The following is a 23,911-nucleotide window of genomic DNA, read 5'->3' on the forward strand; positions in this document are numbered from 1 at the left end:
CTAGATCAGTTTTCAAAAGGCAAAATCCTAAACAAGATGCCTAAGTTCTGCTGAGAGAAAGAGCAAATGAGATAAGCTTCTAACCATGGAAATAATTTTCTTTTCCAACAGATGTTTTCCAGTACATTTTAAAGCACTGTCCATCTCAGCTAATGTGTTTTTCTTCTTGCTTTCTGTAATTGCTTCTTTATTTCTCTCTCTAGCATTGTCTAGTCTCCCTTCCACAGCAGTTGCTTGCAGTAGCATATTACATTATTAAGGGAATTAAAATTTCCAAAACTAGGCAGAAGTCCACCCTCTCAAACTGTTGATTTGTATTTATTATCTGGTTAATATGCCTTTCCGCATTAAAAAGTCTGCATAGCTGGTGGCATCAGTTAGACCTATGCAAGGAAATTCACTGCAGTTGCTCAAGCACAACTCTCAGACACAGCTGGACAGCAAATCTTTTGCAGAGATGCTTAAAGAGGAGGTGATCAGACAAGAGTTCGCAGAGCAAAAAGGAATGTAGCAATACGACTATTTGTTTAAATAATTTACTAGCTATTTTAAGTTAATAAATGTCTTAAATCAGTAACAGTGAGATCCAAGTACCTGTGGAGACCTGACCAATATCTTGCAGAACCTGTGTTCCAGACCTCAGTGCAGTCAATCATATTTTTACAGAGATGAATATAACTACAAAAAATTCCATTTCTGTCCCTGTTTAGAATTCTGGCAGTGCCAGAGTTCTTGCCACAATGTGACAATAACCATCAAAAAATGTTATTGTTTGTTTGTTTATTTTTTTGCTGTACATAAAAGCATTTAAAATAGGACTTTACATATACACCCTTGAAAAAAAAAATTATCTGAGTCTTGCTAATTTTACTTAGGCAAAACTCAAATACTTGTGAGATAGAAGAGATTACTTTAATGTATTTTACAATTTTCAAGCTATAAATGTTTTAACATTCATTATTTCTCTACTGTTACATGAAACAGAAAGGAAAAGAAAGGAAAATTATGTGGAACTAGTATGTTTCCCTTAAGAGCTGTCCTATTTTACTAATAAGTCACTCTCCATTCCTACATGCACCAGAAAAATATATCAGCCTGTACAGTGTCTTTTATTTCCACTGTAATCAAGTGAGCTTACAGGCATGCATCACAACCACAGCCAAAAATTTAAACTTGGTTCTCAAACATTAAAAGGTTTGTTGAAAAAAATTAAAATTTCTGGAACATGAAACTGAAAAAGTGCAGTCACTAGCAAGCATTTTTAAAAGATCCCTTTTCTTTTGGTTCTGTGTGCAAACAGGACAGAGTTGCTGACTCAGCATAGTGCTAAGGTGTCTTAGTAGTTTATCTCAGTGTGGTATTAAATTGTGGTTACAGTTTCAGTCCCTTGTTCTCACAGTCTGTTAAAGGGCGCAGCTGTAAGGCAGCAGGTGGTTTTCAAAGTTACATTCAAATTTTGTCAAAAAAAAAAAAAGCCAAACTGGTCCAACTTTTACTGAGATATTACCTGGTTCTTTACAGCCCTGGATGCCCATGTTTGTTTCACTACATTTGTCAGTACTTTTCCGTCTTCCTCTCTCACCAACACACCAGGGTAACATAGAAGGCTTTTGTTTTTGTCAACTTCTAATTGTTTTCAAGAAACCATGTCATTATTTTCATATTAAATCTATGAATTAAAGACCTGAAGTTGAAAACATTAAGTTGTCACCTTATAAAGTTTTGTTGCTCATTTTCTCATCCCGTTCCCCAGTCTGCAAATATAACACAGAAATAATATAACTGAGTAAGAAGGAACAGGGAGTAGAGTGGGGTAAGAATGCTCAAACTGTCTTAACTGATTATTTTTGTTGTGCTATTGTTTCCCTCCTCTGTCTTCTAACAGGGTTCTCCCCCTTTCTTCCAAAACATGTCTCTTCCATTCATAATTACAACCAAAAAATTAAATTTTAGGTGAGAAAATAGCCTTTAGCAAGCAGAAGTTTAAATCAGCAGTCCAGTATGTCTCTGCTCTATTTTTCCCTTGTGAAATGTAGAAAAAAAATAGCCACCTGTATGAAACATTAAATTCTGCTGATAATAATGCAGTCTCATTATTTTTTTCTATGTCCAGGGTGCCTGTAGAATGTGCTCTGGGTGACTGCAATACGCAAGTGAGTATTAAAAGGAAGTAAGATACCAAAAATGAATTTTGCCCTTCCATGGTGAAGTTCCAAAATCACTCTGCAAAGTTTTACTGCCTCCCATAGACTTGTTAGCACTCTAGGGAAAAAAAGCTCCAACCATTTTAAGCAGGTGAGTCCCCCCTCACCTGCAAGGGCTTAGACTCACTCAGACCCCTCCAGCTCTAACAGCAACCAGTCTTGGAAGACACTCCAGGAAGGAGCAGCCCCCTTCGAAGTTGAGAAGCCAAATAATGTTTAGTTTCCCTGTCCTGATATCCCATTGCCTCCCTGGTATCCCCCTGCTACCACTCATTCTCCTTGCTGGCCTTACACACAGCACTCTTTCTCGCTGCACTGAGGAATTAAGATTCTCTTCAGTGATTTCTTATTTTCTTTCAATCTGTTGACTGCACCCTCTACCACACCTTCCATATGGGCTGTTTCAACCATCGTGATCTCTTTGCTTTGCAGAGTGATCACAGTAACAAAGTCTTGATTAGCCTTTACATGTCATCATGTTTTATTTACAATCCATTTCTGGACTATTTTCATTTATGGTAAATCTTTGCATCATACATACCCTTTCAACCTTTTCTTCTGGTGTCTCTAAACCTTAGTGGCACAAGGCATTTGGGCTAGTCTGCAGCAGCTTAACTCTTATTGACAGACTCCAAAGAATCTAATTTACAGAACTGGTTCCTATGCCCTTAAAGTAAAGGTGAATAAATAGATCTAAAGGGCATCATATCTCTTACGCTATATTTGAATGGGATCAGTAATACATTTCACTGAGGTTGTTCATGTTGTTATACCAGGCAGCATCTAACCAGGTGACCTTTTACGCTTTAATTTTGTGTCTTTTCAAGATTGGTTACATTGTGAGCTTTGAACTGTTTCACATTTATACATTACTTGTTTTTCATCTAAGGAGACACATTCTTATGGCTAAGAATACAGACCAGCATTTGAGTAACATGTGCCTTCCTTTTTCAGAAGTGAGCAAACCCACGACACAAACAAAATCCCCTCCCTCACTACTCTACTGTACCTTTAGGAAAAAAAGAACTCAAATTTATCACTTGATTGGTATCTGATTTCCTGATAGGTCTCAAAATAAAATATGGCATTTGCTAGAGACAACAAAAATGTATGGTTCAACAAATTATGCATATTAAACATTAGTAATTGCATAAGAAAGGAATATTAGAAAATTATGAGGAGGTTAATAACATAAGAGAAATTGTGCTCCAAGAGCTGTGTAGACAAATAACACATTAAAACCAACCAACCAACCAGTATTTCTATTTAAGGAACTTCCTCCAGCAATCATTCATGAATGATTTATAAACAACATCACTGCTCTGACCTAATTTCATTACTTGGCTTTACATATGAAGAACATGAATGAGATGCATTTAACTGACTTAACGGCCACACTGTGTATACACATGTTTTACTTCACATAATTGCTTTACCATAATTGCTAATAACCCAAGGCATATGTTTCAGCAAAGACTTTGCTCCCACCCACACAGTTCACACATTTCCTCCTATATTGCCCTGCAATGAAGTTAATACTGGATTTGTGACATGAGTTATTACCAAGGCAACAGAGAGAAATCAAACCATATTCAGATTTTACTACAGGCAAAAGGGAGAATAGAAACCAAAGTAAAAGGAATTGAGAAAAATGTCTATTGAAGACACAAATCCTTCAATAAAATCAAATGAAATGCAAGAAAATACTGTTTTGAACGCATTTATTTTTTTAAATAAATACCTTGTTTTATATTTTTCTCCAAAGTGACAGTCCTTCTTTAAATATGCTTTCACAACCTGAAGAACCATAGGAAGAGATTTTATCACTTACCATTTAAAAAATGACATTAAGGAAAAACAAAAGTACAATCAGCAGTACTGTTAGTTGTTTTTCAGTGTCCTAATATAAATGTCTCAACATTTCAGCTGCTTTACCATTGAAGATTACATCAACCTGTATGAAAAACTGGGGGTAAAAGTTGTGCACTTGTGCAGACAGTCCCTGCTGATCAGACTTCATTAAAAATAAAACATGCTCCAAAAGAGAAGACAGCAGGATTTGCTTTAAAATAAATTGGTATGTTAAGTGCTATAGAGTTGCTTGACCATGTGTCTTTTGAACATATAAAAATAAACAATATTTTCAAAAGAAGATATTACAGGCCTTTCCATTAGTAACAACACAAAACTTAAAATAAATTTATTTCTGTGTAAGGACTAAACTGAAAAGTACTTCTTCATTAAAGACACTTGACTTTGGATTTCGTTAGGGTTTTGTTTTTTTTTTTATTGAAGTGTCAGTCAATACTCAGAAGAATCCTTTTCCATCAGTCAGACCCTCTTGTAGGTGGGTCCAGACTGTGGCTAATAATTTGCTGCTGTCATATCACAGAATCATAGAATGGTTTGGGTTGAAACGGACCTTAAAGATCATCTCATTTCAGCCTCCCTACCATGGGCAGGGACACCTCCCACTTGACCAGGTTTCCCAAAGCTCATTAAGTTAAAGGTCTGGGTTTGGGGAAGAAAAAAAACAACACAAAACCCTTACAACCAAACAGGTGTTCAACACCAGAGAAATAAGCAAAAGACTAAAAAGATTTATGAAATGGAAAAATATTTAGTGTTTTGAAACAGAATGTAAGCCTACAGACAGTGCCCATTACAGCACCTAACATCAGCACTCTTCTGCTTCCTCTTCAATTTGAGAATTTTTTCTTGTTTATTTTTAAACCTGAGGAAAATTATAACCATCCACCTCAATGTCTTTTAATGTGCTTGGCAGTCTAGGATTTTTTTAAGTTTGTCTAGGTTTCAGAGGGGAGTTGTTTGGTTTTGTTGTGGTTTTTGTTTGTTTGTTTTTTTTTTAATTGAATGGATAGCTAACGAGAATTATCAGAAGAGAGCTGGGATGTAAAAGTTAAATTTAAAGCAAATCAGCCTTTTCTTTCAAACTTTCATTCATCATCTGTTGTATGTCTACTAATTCCAACACCAAAAAAACCCAAATATCTTACTTACAATAAATTCTCTGTTGTTGCAACACTTCAAGCAATGAGAAATTAGTGTTTCCTACTTCCCTCAAGACGCTGTGTTGTATCTCTAAGCCTTACATTATGTTCTGATAGACATTCTGCATTTCACTTAATTTTATCCCATTACTCTCAATAAATAACATCCTGAACTCCTTCCCTGATCTTCATTGTACTCAAACCTTCGAAATTTTTGTATCTGAATTATTCTTTGATCTCCAATATTTTGGGCAAGGATGTATCTGTAAAAGCCATCTTCCAAAAGCTCTGGCTAGATAGACTGAAAAAGCAAGCACCTTCTTAAGTAAGATTAATATTTTACAGCTTTAAAGTAGTTATCTACTCTATTTTTATATATATATATATATATTTCCCCTTTAAGTGACTTAAAGCTGTGCTTTTCTATCTCAAAATGAATGAGAACACAAAATGCACTGAGAACTGGCATTAGCATTGAGAAGCTTCAGCCTTACCTTTAAGTTTAGTGTGTGACACTGCCCAAATAACCCAAGCCAAAGATTTTTGTTTGTTTTACAGTGAATTACAAATCTATAAATTTAAGTGACTCAGAATAATCTCTGACCATCACACAAGTTCAGCACAACAGAAGAAAGATTCAATCTCTTTTTAATATTTTTTTTTAAGTGGAAACAGCACAGTATGGTTTCAGTATTGGCAACACTGACACACAGGTGACTTGTTTTTAATACAGATACACTCTTCTATTTGTATCCTAAACACTCTCTCACAATTCTCTCAACTGATAAATTATAGCCTTTGGAGCACAACCATTATGTTCTTAAGATGCTCAGGTTTTTTTAGGCCATCTCCAACAAGCACACACAGGATATTAAATGAAAACATTTCACTCTAAACAACTTCCAAAGCACAAGTCATATTTAAAACACAGCAAATGATACATAAACTTCAGCAAAACCATGGTAGCCTTCAAAATGTTCAAGTTTACTGAACTGCTTTCTTGTGCCCCAAGCACATGATAGATACATCCATCTAGATCACACAGTCTTGCAGTCTGTCGGCTAACGTAAAAAAATCAAAATTAAGGCTAGAGTCAACTACTCCTCATAGTTCTTGCAGAGGTTTAAGACATCCAGCAGTCTGACCTGCTTTTTTCTCTACCCATTCCTCTTTGTAGTTCTAAATACCAATATTTATTACCACCCACCACCATCTTGTCCAGAAGGGCTAGGACTTGTGCAGGTCATGTTAATTCATGACTGAAGCAGTCAGCAGCCTGTTTCCTCCTTGTGGAACAAAGTGCTTTTTTTTTTTTTTTTTTTCTCAAGCCTGCTGTGGTTTTCCTTAGATTATGTTCTATCTGCTTGTTGGGTTTTAGTTCTTGGATGTAGCTGTTGGCACCCTGTCATCAACATACTGATGTTTCAGCCACTTCCTAGCAGATATATGAAGGCACATTATACTTATGAGGTAGCACTCCCTTCCCACATCTGTATTTTCTAATGATTAAGAAGAAGAAACATCAGAGCAGGGTCTGGAGAAACTATATTCAGAGTCCTCCTTGACATGCACCAGGAGGGAGGTGAAGGCAAACAGAGCGAGGGAATGGAAATGACTGGCTCTGCCACCATGGCCACTTCCCAGCTCTTATAAATACTGCCCATCGTTCCTGCAGACAGCATTTGATGAAGGGGTGTTTTAACATTTCTGTTACCTCCACCAGCATCTTAACTGCTAGCTTGTCATCTCTTTCTGCCCAACCTAAGGAGCTGTACTTCAAGCAACATTTCCATCTCTGAAGGATAGTATGTCCTTGATCACAGTTCCACTGCTTCTCAATAGGCTGTGTGACAATTTTCCAAACTTAAGTGGACAGATTTCCACATAGAAATTAACCGTTCAGTTGAGATCTGCCAATTTACTGGGGGGACAAAAGAAATTTAAAAAAAATATATATATAATCTATGTTTCAGGACTTGGAAAACTTATAGGCTGGTCTTTCTGCAGGAAGGACAAGTTGGTGACTCATGTGTGATGATAGTGCACTGCCTGTGGAAAAATGGCTGCTGAATATGAAAACCTTCCCAAATAGTTGAGTTAGGGTTTCATTTTCCGTCAAGTACTATGAAACTGATACAGGCAGCTTCCATCATCTCTCATTTAAAATGTTTTACACTGAATAATATGAAATTATTTATTAACTACAATTTGTTCCTCTCAATACCTGTTACAAGTTAATTGCATTATTTCTGTATAGCACAGACAACAGAGACATTTGGTGTAACAGAAGAGTCACCTTTTGTAGTGTGTTGACTAGACTACATTTCTGTTCTGTTATTTTTCCAAAAACATTTGCAGTCTATCTAAAAACATATGTATGCTGTGTAAATCCAAAGATGCATCTCTTTTCTCTACTGAAGATTTCTACATTATGAGTTTGTATCCAGTACTATATAAAGCCTCTTGCAATATGAAAGAAGGATAACATGGTAAAATGAAGGGTCACTTCTCCAAAACAAAGTTATTGGAAGGATTTATTAAAACCTAATAAAATATTTAATGGATTATTATCTGAAAAGCAAGTAGACATGCAACATAGGGTTTCCTTTTTTTAACTGAACACCTACTGCCTAAGGGGAAAATGCAAAATTTAAGAGAAAGATATAAACTGGACAGTTTACTCACAAAAAAAATACTGAAAGATGAAAACCTAAGCAGGTAGCAGCCTTAATGTTATGAAGCCATTAGAGAAAATTAAACTTGTCAGTTACCAAGATTCCTCAATCATCTTGACAACATTAGAAAGTTTGGATCTGAAAAAAACAAATGTAATTGCTTTTCCTTCAGTCAGATGTAAAGCACAATTGGGTCTCAGAACATTCAATAACAACTGAGGGGACAAGTTACTGGACATGCAAAAATAAAGTCTACATGGCAGCCTGCTAAGTAATTACTGTGGCCCAATTTAAATCTTAAGTGGAGACTACAATGAAAGATAATATTGTTCCCAGTTCAAGAAGGGCAAGGAACTACCAGATAGAGTCCAGCACTGAGCCACTAAGACGATTAAAGGACTGGAGCATCTGCCCTGCGAGGAAAGGCCAAGAGAGCTGGGTCTGTTCGGCTTAGAGAAAAGGAGGCTGAGGGGGGATCTCATCAATGCTTATAAATATTTAAAGGATGGGTGCCAGGAGGATGGGGCCAGACTCTTCTCAGTGGTGCCCAGTGACAGAACAAGGGGCAATTGTCATAAACTGGTCCATCAGAGATTTAACCTAAATATAAGAAAATTCTTCTTTATTCTGAGGGTAACAGAGCACTGGAACAAGCTGCCCAGGGAGGTTGTGGAGTCTCCATCCCTAGAAGCATTCAAAACCCACCTGGACATGTTCCTGTGTAATCTGCTCTAGGGGATCATGCTCTGGCAGGGGGGTTGGAATAGATGATCTCCAGAGGTCCCTTCTAATCCCTGCCATTCTGTGATTCTGTGATTCAGTAACTGCTGTGCAACTTGGATGACGTTTCAACATTGTCTAAGTTTTGAGTTTTATTTTTGTTTGCTTTTTGTTTTTAAATAAAGCATTCTACTTTCTAAATTTCATTTAAAAATTGACAGCCAGACAACACAGCAAAAACATGTACAACCTTAAAAATCAATGCTTGAATACAAACCACCATTGAAAAGAAAATGTGACTCACCATTACTTTTTGCCAGTAGAACTTTTGTTTACAGATCTCAATAACTATTTTCAAGTATCTAAATCAACAGTCAATGCTCCAGCAATGTCTCATTTAAATTACCAACTTATTCCTTACTAATCTGTCAGAATTTGTAAATTCATTAACTGTAAATATCTCTATGGCTGCTGATAATGAAGAAGTATAGGAGGTTTCTACTACTTGTAATTCACATATTTATTCAATGATCTTCAACAACAAAATCAAAGGCTTATCTGCAGTCACTATCCTATACTACCAATTCAGTCTTCCATTTAAAGGCAAGTTTCTCAGTCTTGACTTTCACCTTGCCCCTGGGGGTTAAGCCACAAGTCCCTGTTGAGCAGAGGTGCCAAGTGCTGCCAGAAGCCCTGCTGGGTCCTAAGGCTACAGGTCGGTGCTTGCTGCCTCATCCTCCCTTCAGCAAACAGAAGTGAAGGTTTACAGCTCCTTGTGGGTTCCGGCTCTGCAACTGCTGCACAATAAACCTGGTAAGAAATGTGCTTTCCTTTTATTAAACTCCTCTCTAGCCTCCACTAAACTCCAGAAGTATCCTGGCTTCTTTCCCGTCCCACTCCTTTTCTCTTTCATTCTCTCATTTACATTCAGTACGATATGCATTCACTTTTCATGTTAATTGTTCTAATATTCTTATCTTCAAACCTTCAATTTCCACTTGTTACATAAGCTACTCTTGTCCTCTTTTGTCTTTTCTGTCTTTCTTTTTCCCAGCTTTTTGTATTCTCATTACTCTGAGCTTTTTTCCTTCTCCATATAGTGTTTTCTCCCACTGCCTACTTCTTGCCAGCTGGAAAAAGATGCTTCTTTATAATTTCATCTTTTTGTTCTTCTGTTTCCTTGCACAGATTTTAAAAGCAAGACTGTTAGAGCTCAAAAGCATCTGTGGACCAAATCCAAATGGCAATACACTTCACATGTGGATTCACTTAACTTTTAGAATATGCATGGATATCTTAACAATAAAAAACCCAACATTTTATTAGCTAGAAATTACAGATCACATACACCAGCAAAAATATAAGCTTAACAAAAATGCTGAAGGCCGTAAGTTCTCCCTATTGACACATTAGACCACTCTTCTGTTGTAGAAAGCTTTTCTAACACAATGTGAAAAGATAACAGGAAATTACTAAATTAGCATGACATCAAGCTTAGTGTTTCCACTGCAAAACAAAATATTTAGTTTGGCTTTCATCAAGTCTGCTTAAAGTTTCATGAGAATAAGAATAATCAAGATGATACAGCTGTCTCTTAAATCTTATCTCAGAATTATAGTCTTCAGGGCACAGGCAGCCTGTATGATCATCTATCAGCTCTCTCAAAGCTCACCAGCACGGGGCCACAATACGTAACTGCAGTTCTGAGAAGACAATACTGAACTCCTTCCCATTATGGCTAAATTACTGCTTACTATTCAAGGTAACTTAGGATTTTTACCAAAAGCTTTCTTCCACACACACAAGAAGTGTTTTCAGAAGTTCTAGTCCTGAAGGAACATGAGCATATAGCCAGGACATGCATATCCATATACTCGATGTTTTTCACCCAACAATCTGAAACAGTCAAATCCTTGAAGCCCCCTCTCTCTCCCACCATCAAAAAAAAGGAGTTCCTTTCTTCTATTTTTTTTCTTTAGAGAAAAAAATTATAGGAAAATTAGCTTAAAGTTTTACCTTAAAAAGGCCCCCTTCTTCCATATTTTAATTACAGGCCACCGTGGGCCAGAAAATACCTGCACACCACTGCTTAAATAAAATTCTGGGATATGTTACTATTAAAAAGCTAAATTGCAGTAAGTAATACCCTGGAATATAGCTTCCTTTATGGGGCCTTTTTCAGTCTCTTGTTAGTCAGATTTGTGACTACAGGCTTGAAACAGTGAGGTTCCATTTTCAATGAGAGAAAACTTCAGAAAAATAAGAAACTTTAAGAGTTAGACCATTTCAGACCTGCTTGCACCAGTGTGACAGATGTTTGTCTAAAATTGTATTACTTTATCTTCTACGGGTCAGTTAAGCTGGCAAAAGCCATGACAGAAAGGAAACACTTTTTCTATTTAAGGCACTCTCATCAGACACCAGTGGTACTCTTGTTCTTAGGGAAAAAAGAAACCAAAGCTATAGGTCACCGAGCTTTATTCTTTTACTGACTAAATTTATAATGCTAGAATTTGCTGCTCTGAGAACCACAACCTCCTTAGCCTATTTTTACACTTTGTTCCTCTTTAGATCCACCTCCTCAAAGCAGATCTTGCTCCACAAGCCACTCTCACCAGCTCCTGTTTGTGACAAGAGTTTCTGGTTCCTCACGGCTGGATCTTACGTACATACACGGCTGATTCAAATGCAATGGGAAATAATTTCAGTGCAAAAACTAGATTAGGTTACTGCACGATGGGAAGGACAGAGCACAGTCCTCAGCAATTCTTATGAATGTTCTTCTAGATTTCCTCTCGCCATCCTCAAGTTGGCTTCCCTACTGATACACATTTTTTTAACTAGAAAATTCGTAAAATATTTCTGAATTCCTAAGCATGGAAATTTGTTCATGCCTCCATGTGTTTGCTGAAGGTAATTTTCTCCTTTTTAGGATCTTTTCTACTAGTCATCACTTTTTACACCCCTGTAAAATTCCTCTATGTAATTTCCTACCTCTAACATCCATACTTTTTGATTCAAACTTTCATTTTGTTAAATAGAATTACTCAGTAAATCATATATAAATTGGAGTAGTAGTAAATCATTCTACAACTGTTTTCTTCCTTTAATTTTCGTTTAAACTCCCTGCTTTGTGATTTGATTATGGGTTGTTTTTTTTTAAATGAGTTTTTCAGACACACACAAACTCACTCCTATGGCCTGCAGTAAAATACCAGATTTAACAAATTCTTTGATATCAGAACAAGTGGAAAGCCTCAAACCAGAAGATTAGAACATGTCAGGGCCCATCATGGATGCTGCCATGTTAACTAGTTGCAGTGTAGAAGAGTCCCATGGAAATACATAAGGAGAAAGGGGGCAATCCAATCAGAGGCTAAGTTCCCTGCCAGGGAAAGCCAGGCAACAGCAACTTGGGTCATCAGACTCTTTCCCTACAGCGTAGACAGGGGTATACCAAGAGAAGAGGATTCACAGCAGCATCAAAGTTACAGTGAACACCAACCATCAAAACATTTTTTGTGACTGTTTTTTGGTAAATGGGCTTGCAAAACCACTGAACTAAAGTCCACACAATCCTACAACCTTCCACCACAGCCAATGCCTGACTTCCTGCTGCAACAGAACAGCAATCCCAGAATGAAAAAAACAAACATTGCAGAGAGGAAAGTAGTGCTTAGAGAGCTAATACAATCTCTCAGTTCCTTAAGGTACCATCTAATTTCTGCATTAATGGACAGCTTCTTTTATCTGAAAGATGTCCTTTCCTAGGAGAATGTTTGTCTTGCATACCTGATAACTAAAAACTTAGTTACACCAGATTATTTTAAAAATACTGTATATTGCAGATTGTTTACAAGCCAGTTCTTAAAAAAGTGTCTTCTTGTATTTATTACATGAATCTTCTTATTTTAAAGCTGAGATTCAACTATGCTTTATAGTCATAATTCTGTCCTCCTACTCATCCATGAGCAAATTAGGTCAATTCTACATTATTTCTAAAACCTCCTACATAGAAAGAAGTTTGAGATTTTAAAACATATGAAGACTAAAATAAACAAAGTCAACCTACCAGTGTCAAAAACCTTGTGAACTATCAATTTTTTGTTCTAGCCTAATAAGGCATTGTCAAGAAACAGGAACCAAAATGTTCCTATGTTATAACAGAATGACTGTGCTTGGCCACAAGTTGCATCCCCATTGTATTTAATAATATTTTAATAATGTTTATTAAATAGGTTTTCCTAATTAACTTCTAAACCTCTACATTTGGCACCTGTGTAACATCCTGTGGCAACGAGTTCCACTCTGTAGTTATGTACATATTTTATACCTGCTGCTGGATAAGAGTGAGGAGTCATCAAAACTGTGTCCTAAGAAATGTTGAATAATCACACTCTCCCCATCTTCTCCATAACATTAGTCGCTTTATGTGCCTCTTGCGTTTCTTCTGAACTTATTTCCTTTCCAAGTTGCAGAGTCCTAACCATCCAATCTAAATACGGGTATGTCTTTCCCCGTATATAACCTGCTTTTACTAAAAAGCAAGGATGTCTGCAATTGTTTCTAGTATCCCAACTCAGTTATGAATGTGATAATGATATTTGTATTAGAACCATAATGCAACTTCAAGTCCTCTTTTTTCAGTAGTAACAATTTAGATTGCCATGCATGCTCGTTAGTTAGTTCCCTCCTGCAGGCATCATTGTATAATACTGTATAGTTAATGCACTTGCTGTTTTATTCATTTGTTATCTTGCATTATCATCCCACAATTGTTCACGTTCACAGATTTTAGGGGTCTTAATATTGCAAATGGTGTATGGGTACAAGTTGTTGTTTTGCTGCTTAGCCCCTTTCACAGACTTATTAAAGCAAAAAATCTTCTCACATAGATCCCTGCAGGAGTCTACTCTTGGCTTGTGGTAACTAATCTTTGATTCTTATCCTCTTTTTTCCTATCTTAAAATGTTATTAACCTGAAGAGCTTCTTTCTTACTATTGTGACCATCGAGGTTCTTGAAGAAACTTTGGCAGCTGCTGTCACGGGCAGGGATCTTAGTTCATATAGGAGATACAGTTCTAACATGACCATGAACTCACAACCGATTTGCAAGCCACAATCTGTGTACAGCAATAATGTTGGCCCTTAATTAGTTATATATATATTTATATATTAGTTTACATTTCTTATTTATAAACACACAGAATCTCATTTCATTCTATGGTAGTTTTAATTAATTTTTATAAGGACAGAAATAAAAGTTTCTGGGCTGTAGCTTCACACCAGATTGTGCTACATTTCCAAATTAAGTGATTATGTATTCAAAATACTCCAGACCTGTTGGGTGTACCCTGAGCAGATCAAGCAATCGGTTATTATTAATTTTAATTAATAATCAGCTTGTTCTAAAAGTCCTTCCCCTAACACTTGAAGCAGACCATCTGAGATATCTCAAGTAAGCTCCAGTGCAGGGACCTTCATATACCCTTCATAATTAACATAGATGCAAAAAGAGTCTTCCTAAGATTTGCTGCTAAAGATTTCTCTTCTGTTACTGTTCTCAAAATGACTTGATTCTTACTAGGCCTGGAGGACACCTGGAGGTCTCTTGCTTCTGATGTGCCTGAAGAATTTCTCCAGGTTCCTTCTGTGTATCTCTTCTGGTTTCCACAGCCTAACCAGTTATGCATTCTCCTGTTTCCCACATTTAGGTACCATTTCTGCTTTATAAAGCTTCTCTTTATCTCTCACAGGTTTCCTTCCACTGCAGTTTAACAATGCTGAATTTGGGTTCTCCCCCATTGCGACAGATGGCAGATATTTACTTTAGCATTTAATATGGTAGTTCTTGGTACCTCTAAAAGCTTTATCCTTTTGGCAGTTCCTTTTAACTAACAAGCTTGTTCTCTTATGTGTTGATGTCTCCATAAGATGTTACTGCAATATATTTTACACTTGCTCCGAAAACAATATGGAAATCATATTCATTATGGTTACTCTTGTAGGGTAGCTCAGAAGTAATTTGAATCCTAAATTTGGTCTTGTGCACTGCACATTTGCCAAGAGCTACTCCTCTTGTGAACTGACAGCTTGTCAGAACACCTAATATATTGCTCTTCATTTCTGCATTTACTGAGTTTTCATATTAGTAGTGGAACCATGCAATAACAGGAAATGCTTCTTCCCTCATCGTCTTACCTCTTTTAGCACTTCACAGTAATTTTCCATCTCATTCACATGGTTGACAGTCTAACCCAAACAGGATTTTGATCTATTTGCACACAAATTCAAACTGTAAGTGTACTTTCTTATCTAGACATATATAGCTTTGACAGAGAACCCTAACACAGAATAATTCCCCTCCCAGAGTACAGTTTGCGTTCTCATCTCTATATCAATGTCTGCCCTTATACTAAGATCCCCTTGTTCCATTTTTCTGAGACGCCAAATATGTCACTACAAACATATGTCAAACAAGCATTCCAGCTCACACTCAATTTTTCACATTTCTGCTTTTGTCCAGAAGCCCATCTACAACTGCTACAGGTCTTTTTCTTATATTTTATAAAGAGAAGCAAGCAGTAAATACATACATGACGGTGTTAATCCCTGACAGCTGTTGAAACATCTGCAGACCACAACCCACAATTAAGGCTCTTCGAGTTGGAGGGTATGTTAGCATTCTGCAGATCACAGGTCCAGCTTAAAAAAAAAACACACAACAACAAAAGAATACGTAACAGTTCTTAAGTGATTGCTATCAGAACAATGTTCCCAGGCATAACAGGCTTTGCACCTTAGTTTCAGACAAACATATTATTTCAATTATTTTTGAACTATTTGATTATTCCAATTCTGCTTTTCACCACTCTAAGTAAAGATTTTCAGGAAGCTCAGGCAAAAAAAAAAAATGAAACCATTTTTTGTGTGCAGTGTATATGACTGATGGTAAATGTACTCTCCTATGTTATACTAACAGATTGCACATCTGCTGCAACTGAATGCACTCAAAGTTATCACAAAATATCATTGTTGTTTCCCTTCTAAAAGCTCCCACTGTTACTGAGAGTTTATTTCAGAAATGCCATTATTCATTGCTTAGATCTGGGTCTTACAGATAAAGTGTTCTCCTTTGTGCCCCAAAAGACCCAGTTTCCACAAACCAGCTGCAAGTGTGGGTACTTGGAGGTTATGGGATAATGCATTCTGCACAGCCTTAAGGCCAACAGAGAGGCATAACTCAATTAATTTTTTCCCATACCTTTGGTAGCAATGGTATGAGGCTGCATTTAAAAAGCAGAAAACAGTTTCTCAATGAAGAGAAAACTCAACATTTTCTGGCAAAAAGAGAAAGTTTTCCTCTCTGTTAATTTTAAAATTTCAAAGTATCCTATAAAAAAGTAATACAGAAAGCTGTATGATATCAAGCAAAAATACAAAATACTTGACTCCTTATTTACTCAAATTTCTTTCTGCTCAGAGTGGTGTTTAGGGCAGAACATATTCTGGTGAAAAACTCTATATGTCTTATCACATCTGGTATACCCACTCGGAACATCTAAAATAGATCACAATATGTGTAAGTCAATATGGTTGCCAAAAAAAAAGAAGGTAAAGAGGATCTATATTTTTACATTTTCAAAGTCTTTTCTGAAAGTACAGAAAATATTAAATGTATTGATTCAGTACAAAAACCTTTAGAGGTCTGTTAGAGAAGAATGGTTGACACACAAAGAGATTCAACTTCAGAAAGCTGACAATTTGTGACCAGTTTCAACAGTGAAACTCTAGAAGAAAGTTTAGATAACATTTTATTCATTGAAAGATAATCAGGCCTGCCTAAGAAAAAAAGTATTTCATTGAAAAAATACGTTTTTTCTAATTCCTACCCCAATTGTATCATCACTTAACTTTGCTTCTTTATTATTAACACCAGAATACAATCTGACAGTTTTTTCCTGCTGATTTTCAAGTAACATGAACAGTCAGGCAGTACACAGTCCAACCTGTACTACTATAGTCACATCACTATCTCCAAAATGTCTCTATTTGAGTAAAATCTAATGACAAATAGAGCCCATCTATACATCTTGGAGTATCTTCTCAAGCAAGCCACACTGTATCCCATAAAATACAGAAGTATATCAAAAGGTTCATTCGTCAGACTGGCATTTCTTCAGTGGAGAAACAACAAAAACAGCACTCACTGTTAGCTAGGAGCTATCTGGAGCTCAGACACACTCTTGGATTTCTCCTCAACTCCTGGCTTCACAAAGAAAAGATTTGCTAACAAATGCAACTACAGAACATTAATTCACAAACAACAGCCCTCAGGGTTTCATACTCATCATCATACCTCAGCATGGTAGCTTTGGGCTCAAAAACCTTTCTCTGGAACCTGATTCTGCATCATCTGTCATGAACCCAGGCTGCTGAATGCCTATGAGTATATTCCATTCTTCATAAACTTCCTATAAAGTCCTTAACAGAGTTCAAAACCCATCTTTGAAGGACCTTACGGCCAACCTAAATCTTGAAGTCCACATCAGTGACTATGCTCATCGAATAAGCTGGAACTCTACAGTGGTTAGGAAAGGAAGTAGAAATGTCCTGAGGAACCACTGCAAATTTTTTAACAAATTCTGATCCACTCAGCTATTTGATGAAAGTTATATAAAACTCCGTTCACAATACAGCATTGTACAAAACAATATGAAAGAAGGCATTAAAATAAATAGCTAGAAATTAAAGCAGCTGCTTGCAGACAATGGTTTGCAACTCAGAGGGAGTCATGAACTCTCAACAAAACTTCATCACACAAATCAGTTTGGATGCCTGAAGTGGGGCTCTGCAGAAAGCTTAAGACCATGTGGTAAATTCTAGATCTTTACTTCTGAACTTTAGACTTCAGACCATCCAAACAGCTAAATTCAGTAAGTACTTGTAATTTTTCAGACTTCTGCTTAATTTTATCAGAAAAATAATACTAAAAATCATCATTCTGTTTCAAGTCAGAGATTTAAAAGTTTCACTCCAAATCTGTACCATGCCAACCACACATATCAACAGGTATACACAAAATGAAAGGATTTTCTTTCATAAAATTCACAGCCTTCAGGTTTACAAACCAAGAAATGGAATTAAGGAAATAAATTGTTAATCTCTCCATTAAAGGAGCTTTTCAAACTGCATTAAAAAACCCTAAGGGCTTGGACTGCAAGGCTGCAGTTCTTAAAACAGAAAATGAGTGTGGAAGTTTTTATTAAAACTATCTAGCCCTAAAACTAACTACATTTTTTCCATTTTCCTATCTTCCGTTCTGCCATCCATCTTCTGTTGTGTTCATATATTACAGCCTTAAAACTAAACAACTTTAGGTAAAACATGTTTGTTAACAACAGAGAATCAGTCTAAACTAAAAAATGAAAGCCAAAAGTTTTCAGAATTAAATACATTTTTCTTTTGAAAATAAGTCTTCCAAAAACTAAAACTGTACTTCAGGAGTTTCTGATAAATATTAAAACTGCTGTTAGTCATTGCAATAGATTAAAATAGCTCAAAACAATAATTAAATATTTAAAAAGCAGAACAACTTAATTGCTCACAGAACCAGAGGGAAATAGATGATACAAAAGATACACCAGAAAAAAAAACAAAACCAAAACCAAAAACATTTGGCGATTTTTATAATGGAAAAATATATACTTGTCTCCAAAAGTCAGTATTTTTTGTTCATGATACTTCTGCCTTCATTGCTATTGTTTTTAATTCAGTTAGGAGATTTAGAAACACTCCTGCATTTCAACCACTTCATTTGAACTTCAGAAACCAAGATGTTTGTGGTCCTCTTTCTAATCTATGAATAAAAACGAAGTCAAAAGAATGAGACCTCCTAATGTCATGATTAATTTAGTGAGACTAGATCTGGTTGGGCTTTTTGTACTGTGGTTTCAGATAATTACTTTATCTGAAGTAAATTTCCTTAATGTATATGTTTATAAGGGTTCAAAATACACTACAGTAAAGGGCAGCTGAAGCTTGCTCTGGTGAAAGTGGAAATGGCATCAATAAAGAGCGATGGAAAGATAAGGATACTGCTGTCATAGAAGGTGACATTACATGAACTGGTGATACATGAAGTGGATTGCTGTGGTCTAACTGGCTTCTTCTGAGCCTGATCTAAACTGTTTACTGTCTAATTCATCCTTATAAACAAAAGTCCTACAGAATTTGAAAGTTTGGCTTTACATCCCAAAAACCTTATTAGCTTACACTGAGCAAAACAAGGGGCAAGGAGCTGTTCTTGTCAAATCATTACTTCCAGAAAGGGAGTGATGCTTTCCAAATGTTATATTCTATGAGTAATTATCTGAAATTTTAATGCCAGCTTCCTATATTTTAGCCACTGTTCTTGTTACTAGGCATAACCCACAAGTAAGTTAAGTTTAGAAATAACTTATCACCTATATGGCATTTTTATTTTCCTCTGCAGGTAAAATGGACTGTATGGTGAACACAGGAGCTTGGTGTGACCCACTGCCAACTAAAAGACAGAGAGACTTTTCAAAAACAACAAAACAAACAAACCGTAGTTCTAAAATCAGTTTAAACAATGAAGCTAACAAGCAGAAGAATAGGTATTAATGATGTCTCAGCATCTCCTTTTGAAAATGCATTTACTTCCAGGGAAATAAATATATTGTAGATAGACATAAAGCCAAACTAAAAATCCCCCAGCGAATGCAGGCAGACATCTGGTGCCTGTAAACCTTGTGATCCCGCATCCCTCAAATTATTAGTACAAGACTTGGCAAAATTTCACAGCCAGGAAACTATGGTTAGAAAGTAGGCTCTGCCAAAGTAATTTGCAGGTTCAAACATTCTTTTGCCAGCTAATCTAGCGACAGCTTGTAGCAGCAACAGCTTAAAAACTATGTAGGGCTCCTGCCAACATCTTGAGCTCCTGCTGTAGAGGATTGTCTTCAGAAAGGCAGGCTTAGCCAAGCAACGAGACAGTCACTCATCAGTTTAGCATCAATTAAGCTCAACTTCCAGATTAGTTTCTCAGACCCACTCTTGTCCTAATGCCAGTCAATACCCTCTCTTCGGTCCAGATAAATCTTTAAAGAATCATTTTACCGTTAGAAATAGCACAAGAAAAAGGAAACTTCTGGATAACAGAAAACAGACATGGGAACCATTTCCCTGTTTTGCCTTTCTTTACAAAATGACAGCTTCCAGCCCAGCTCGCTCTGCATCTGCAGAACATTCCTCCACCTAAGACTCCTCCTATGAAACACTTAGCACTAGCTGTTATTTTCTGCATATGAATGATACATGAAAGCAAAGACCCTTTTCCACTCTTAGCCTGTTATATGATTATTTTCTAGAAGTATCAACTTCGCTTATTTTTCCTTTCAGTAAAATTTACCAAATCACAACAAAATAGAAGTAGCTTTAAGATCAAAACTGCATTATTTTTCCTTAGAAGATACAAAACAATTTTATCTGTCTCACAATGTTTCCAGTAACACGGGAAGAACCACCCTCAGCACTACTGGAGACTTCCTACCCCTAATACTTTGGTAAAGCTTGCCTGAGTTGTTTTTTTTCTTTTCAAAAATTTTTAATGGCATAGTCCATCAGCTGAGAATGAGAACAGACTGCCAGCTTGCCTAATAGCTGAGTAGTTTTCAATTTTACACAACAAATACATCCAATGGTATAACAAGACAGCCTGCTCTAAAGGCAAATAAAAGCTAATTAGACATAACCATTTTGGTTCTATAGTGTTAAGTAGTGCAAGGAGTTTTTCCATGCCTAGTTGATCTGAAAGGGGTTTTTTATTTGCTAAAAAAACCAAGATTTAAAATAAATGGTCCCTCCAAATGACCTTTGTAATCCACACATTGAGAATAGAAACACCAAGAATAAAGATATTTTTGTTTTGTTTTGACAGCAAGTTGAGTTGGTCTTCTGGGAATCCTGAAAACAAAGCAATTTTCTTTTATCCATAAAAGGAAAAAATATCTTTCCCTTGATGCCATATTCTTTGATATAAAGCTTTGGTGACAGAAAATCTATATGACTGAGTACTTGCACAAAGGCAGCAGCAGTTAAAAATACCTTTGAATAGGACAAGAAGCAGTGGCAAGTCGGGAGGCCAAAAAAAGGACTGCATCTTGGCTCTGTATGACATGTAATTTATAGAAAATAGAAACAACTGTAATGAACAGCTTTAAAAACTATGACAAAGTAGATAACAAACAGAGAAGACTGGCCATTGACATGATGCCAGCAGGAGCTGAGAGAAGTGGCCACACTGACCGACAAGCATCCATGTGTGCGGAGGCAGGATCCCAGTGCAGCCTGTCAGACCTGAGGAGAGGGGGAATGATGGAGGGGGACACTTACCTGTTTCTGTGATAGGAAAATTGGGGTAGGGACAGAGAAAAGCAAGGATCATGTTCTGCTTTCCTTCTAGCTGCAGCAAGCACCTTAGAAATGAAGCAGTAAGTATTAAGTCAGACTGCAGCCTGTGACGTGCATTTAGCAAATCAACATTCCTTTTCATGGGCTGCTCTAGAACTGCTTTGCTAAGGGGACAGGAACGTGACCCTCACAGCTGGAGGCAGCAGATGAAGAAAGATAAGATGATCGAGATAACATTATGTAGCCATAACCAAACCAAGTGTTGCAACAGCCTGACAAGCTTCCCACTCCACTGTCTCATGAAGGAGTGCAGTGCAGAACATTCAGCAATCAGAAATTATAAAGCTTGTTGTCTTTAATTTTAAGTTAAAGAAAGACACTTAAACTAACTGCAGTTAGGGGAGTTTCAAGAGTGTTTTTTGTTGTTGTTTTTGTTGGGGTTTTTTTGCATTGTTTTTTTTTGCATTGGTGGTGTTATTGCTGTTGTTTTTCAATTTAAATAGCACCAAAAAAGCTGGTGATGCAGAGCTCCCTCCAACCCAGAAGTAATCGATTCACAAAGCTTATCTTCCCAGCTGTTACTGTATTAACACCAGACAAATATTGTATTTTCTTTCTTGGGCAACACACTTCAAGCCTTAAATTTTTTAATTATTTTTTTTTCCTGTAAAAAAATCTTACCTTAGTGATATATTTTTTCCCCTCTATCCCTTGTTTCCAAATGAAACACCCCTGTTCCTGCCCTAAGCCAATGGTTTAAAAGTGAAAACCGATTTCTACTCCTTACCCTCCAAAAGAATGAGACACAGGGACACATTTCCAGGATGGGAATGCAAACAAGAAGAATTTAATACATTTGAGAAAAGAGCCTGGAGGTCAGTTAAAGTTTCCGCAGGAACTTTTGGCTCCAATCTTTTGCATGCTCACTCTTTTAATTTTTTTTATTTTACTAGTAGCATATTTAGTTTAAACCATATCCTTTAAAAAAAAAGTTTTAAAAGACAATTTATTTAGGGGCCCTGAAAAACTCCTCTCACTTTTTAAAATTCAGATGCCATTAGTGTAAGAGCTTCATCAAAAATGAAAGTAAAGAAAAAGTTAAATTAGAAATGAGGTCCACATTTAAATGGATTTTTAAAAAGTGTTTTGAAATCTGTACCATGTCAGCACAGCCCAGCTGGATTGCAAAACTATCAAGACAGCACCATCAACGGATGAACAGATGACAGCACAGCAGACCAGTCTGAAGCTAAAAATAAGTCCTAAGAAATTGCTTTAACCTTTAATTTTTTTTTAAACTGACATACTTATAAACTTAAGCACAAAGCCATATACGCTGAAACATTGCAGTGAACTGCAGCTTAAGATCATACTGTATCTAAAAGTACTAGCTAGTTTACTACATTTTACTGTTAACCATCTTCTATCAGAAACACAAAGGGCTCTAAGACACCACACACCAACAGCGTGTTTTTTCATAGAGCAGGCCGACCACATCCTGGCAGGAGGAGCAGGAGCACTGCCAGCAGGTCAAGGAAGCAGTTCTTGCCCTCTCCACAGCGTGTTCGAGACACACAGCTCAAGCAGCACAGCACATTGCTGCATGAGTGCAGAGGAGAACCATCAAGGTGGACACAGCTGGAGCACAGGACATACGAGGAGATGGTGAAACAACTGGAATTGTTCAGCTTTAAAAGGGAAGGCAAAGAGATGAGCCTCTGCTGTCTACAGCTACCTAGCAGAGGGCCAAAGAGAAGGTGTACCCAGGCTCCTCAGAGGTGTGCAAGGGCAGGACAAAAGGCAACAGACAAGTTGGAATGCATAAATGCGGACCAGATGTGAAGCCTATTTATTTTGTACCACAGAAATGGTCAAACACAGAAAAAGAGATGCAGAGAGATCACGGCCAAAACTCCCATGAAAGAGCTCCTGAGCATCTTGGTGTGACTTGTCCTGCTTTGGTTGGGGACTGGACTAGACAACCTTTGAAGATAACCTACATGATTCTTACATGAAAACTACATCATTCTAAGATTTGTGCTCATACTGGTTATTACAATCACATGGAAAAAGTTTGGTTCTTCACAGTAGTGAAAAAAAATTTAAAAAAATCCTTACATCCTGTAAAATTCAGCCATCTCCATACCACCAGCTACAGATCCATCTCTTTTTGCATTTTCAGTCCTAGGCTTTACTAATCAAGTGTGACTGCCAGTCACACCAGACTGACAGTTTTTACCCTAAATTTATAACCTCTGCACAGAACACAAATCAATATTGAAATCAGCAACTGTAAAATACTCAATTGACAACTCCCATAACTGGTATGAAATATGACATAGCAATAATGGAGACCTTATTGCAGCCTTTCAATATATAAAGGGAGCTTATAAGATAGATGGGGAGATATTGTAGTGATAGGACAAGAGGTAATGATTTCAACTAAAAGAGAATAGATTAGATTGGATATAAGGGAGAAATTCTTCCCTGTGAGGGTAGTGAGACAGCGGAACAGGCTGCCTGGAGAAGCTGTGGAAACATCTCCTTGAAAGCACTCAAAGTCAGATTGGATGGAGCTTTGAGCAACCTGGTCTAGGAAATAGGTCCCTGCCCATGGCAGGAAATTTGGTCTACATGATCTTTAAATCCAACCCAACACATTCTGTGACTCTACAATTAATAAGAGCCATATACAGAGTTCTGGTCCCCTTTGCATTCTCCCCCTCATGTCTAAAAAGGAATATGGTAGAAATGGGGAAAGACTGAGGAAATGGCAAAAAAAGAACAATCAAATTAATGTAACAGTTCCAATATAGAGCAGTGGTAATATTACTTTTACTAAGACCCTGAGTACTAAAATGCATA

At 36.9% G+C, this 23,911-nt stretch overlaps 1 protein-coding gene across 1 annotated transcript in view; it reads right to left on the reverse strand.

Moving 5' to 3' along the window:
- SLC2A13 (solute carrier family 2 member 13) overlaps positions 1 to 23,911 on the reverse strand; it is a 148,962-nt gene that overhangs the window by 64,654 nt on the left and 60,397 nt on the right. The window contains exon 4 of the mRNA XM_051639928.1: positions 15,208 to 15,316. Within this exon, the coding sequence (XP_051495888.1) occupies positions 15,208 to 15,316 (109 nt within the window). The remainder of the gene's footprint in view (positions 1 to 15,207; positions 15,317 to 23,911) is intronic.

The sequence above is a fragment of the Apus apus genome, chromosome 1, assembly GCF_020740795.1.
Source record: "Apus apus isolate bApuApu2 chromosome 1, bApuApu2.pri.cur, whole genome shotgun sequence".
Taxonomy (NCBI): domain Eukaryota; kingdom Metazoa; phylum Chordata; class Aves; order Apodiformes; family Apodidae; genus Apus; species Apus apus.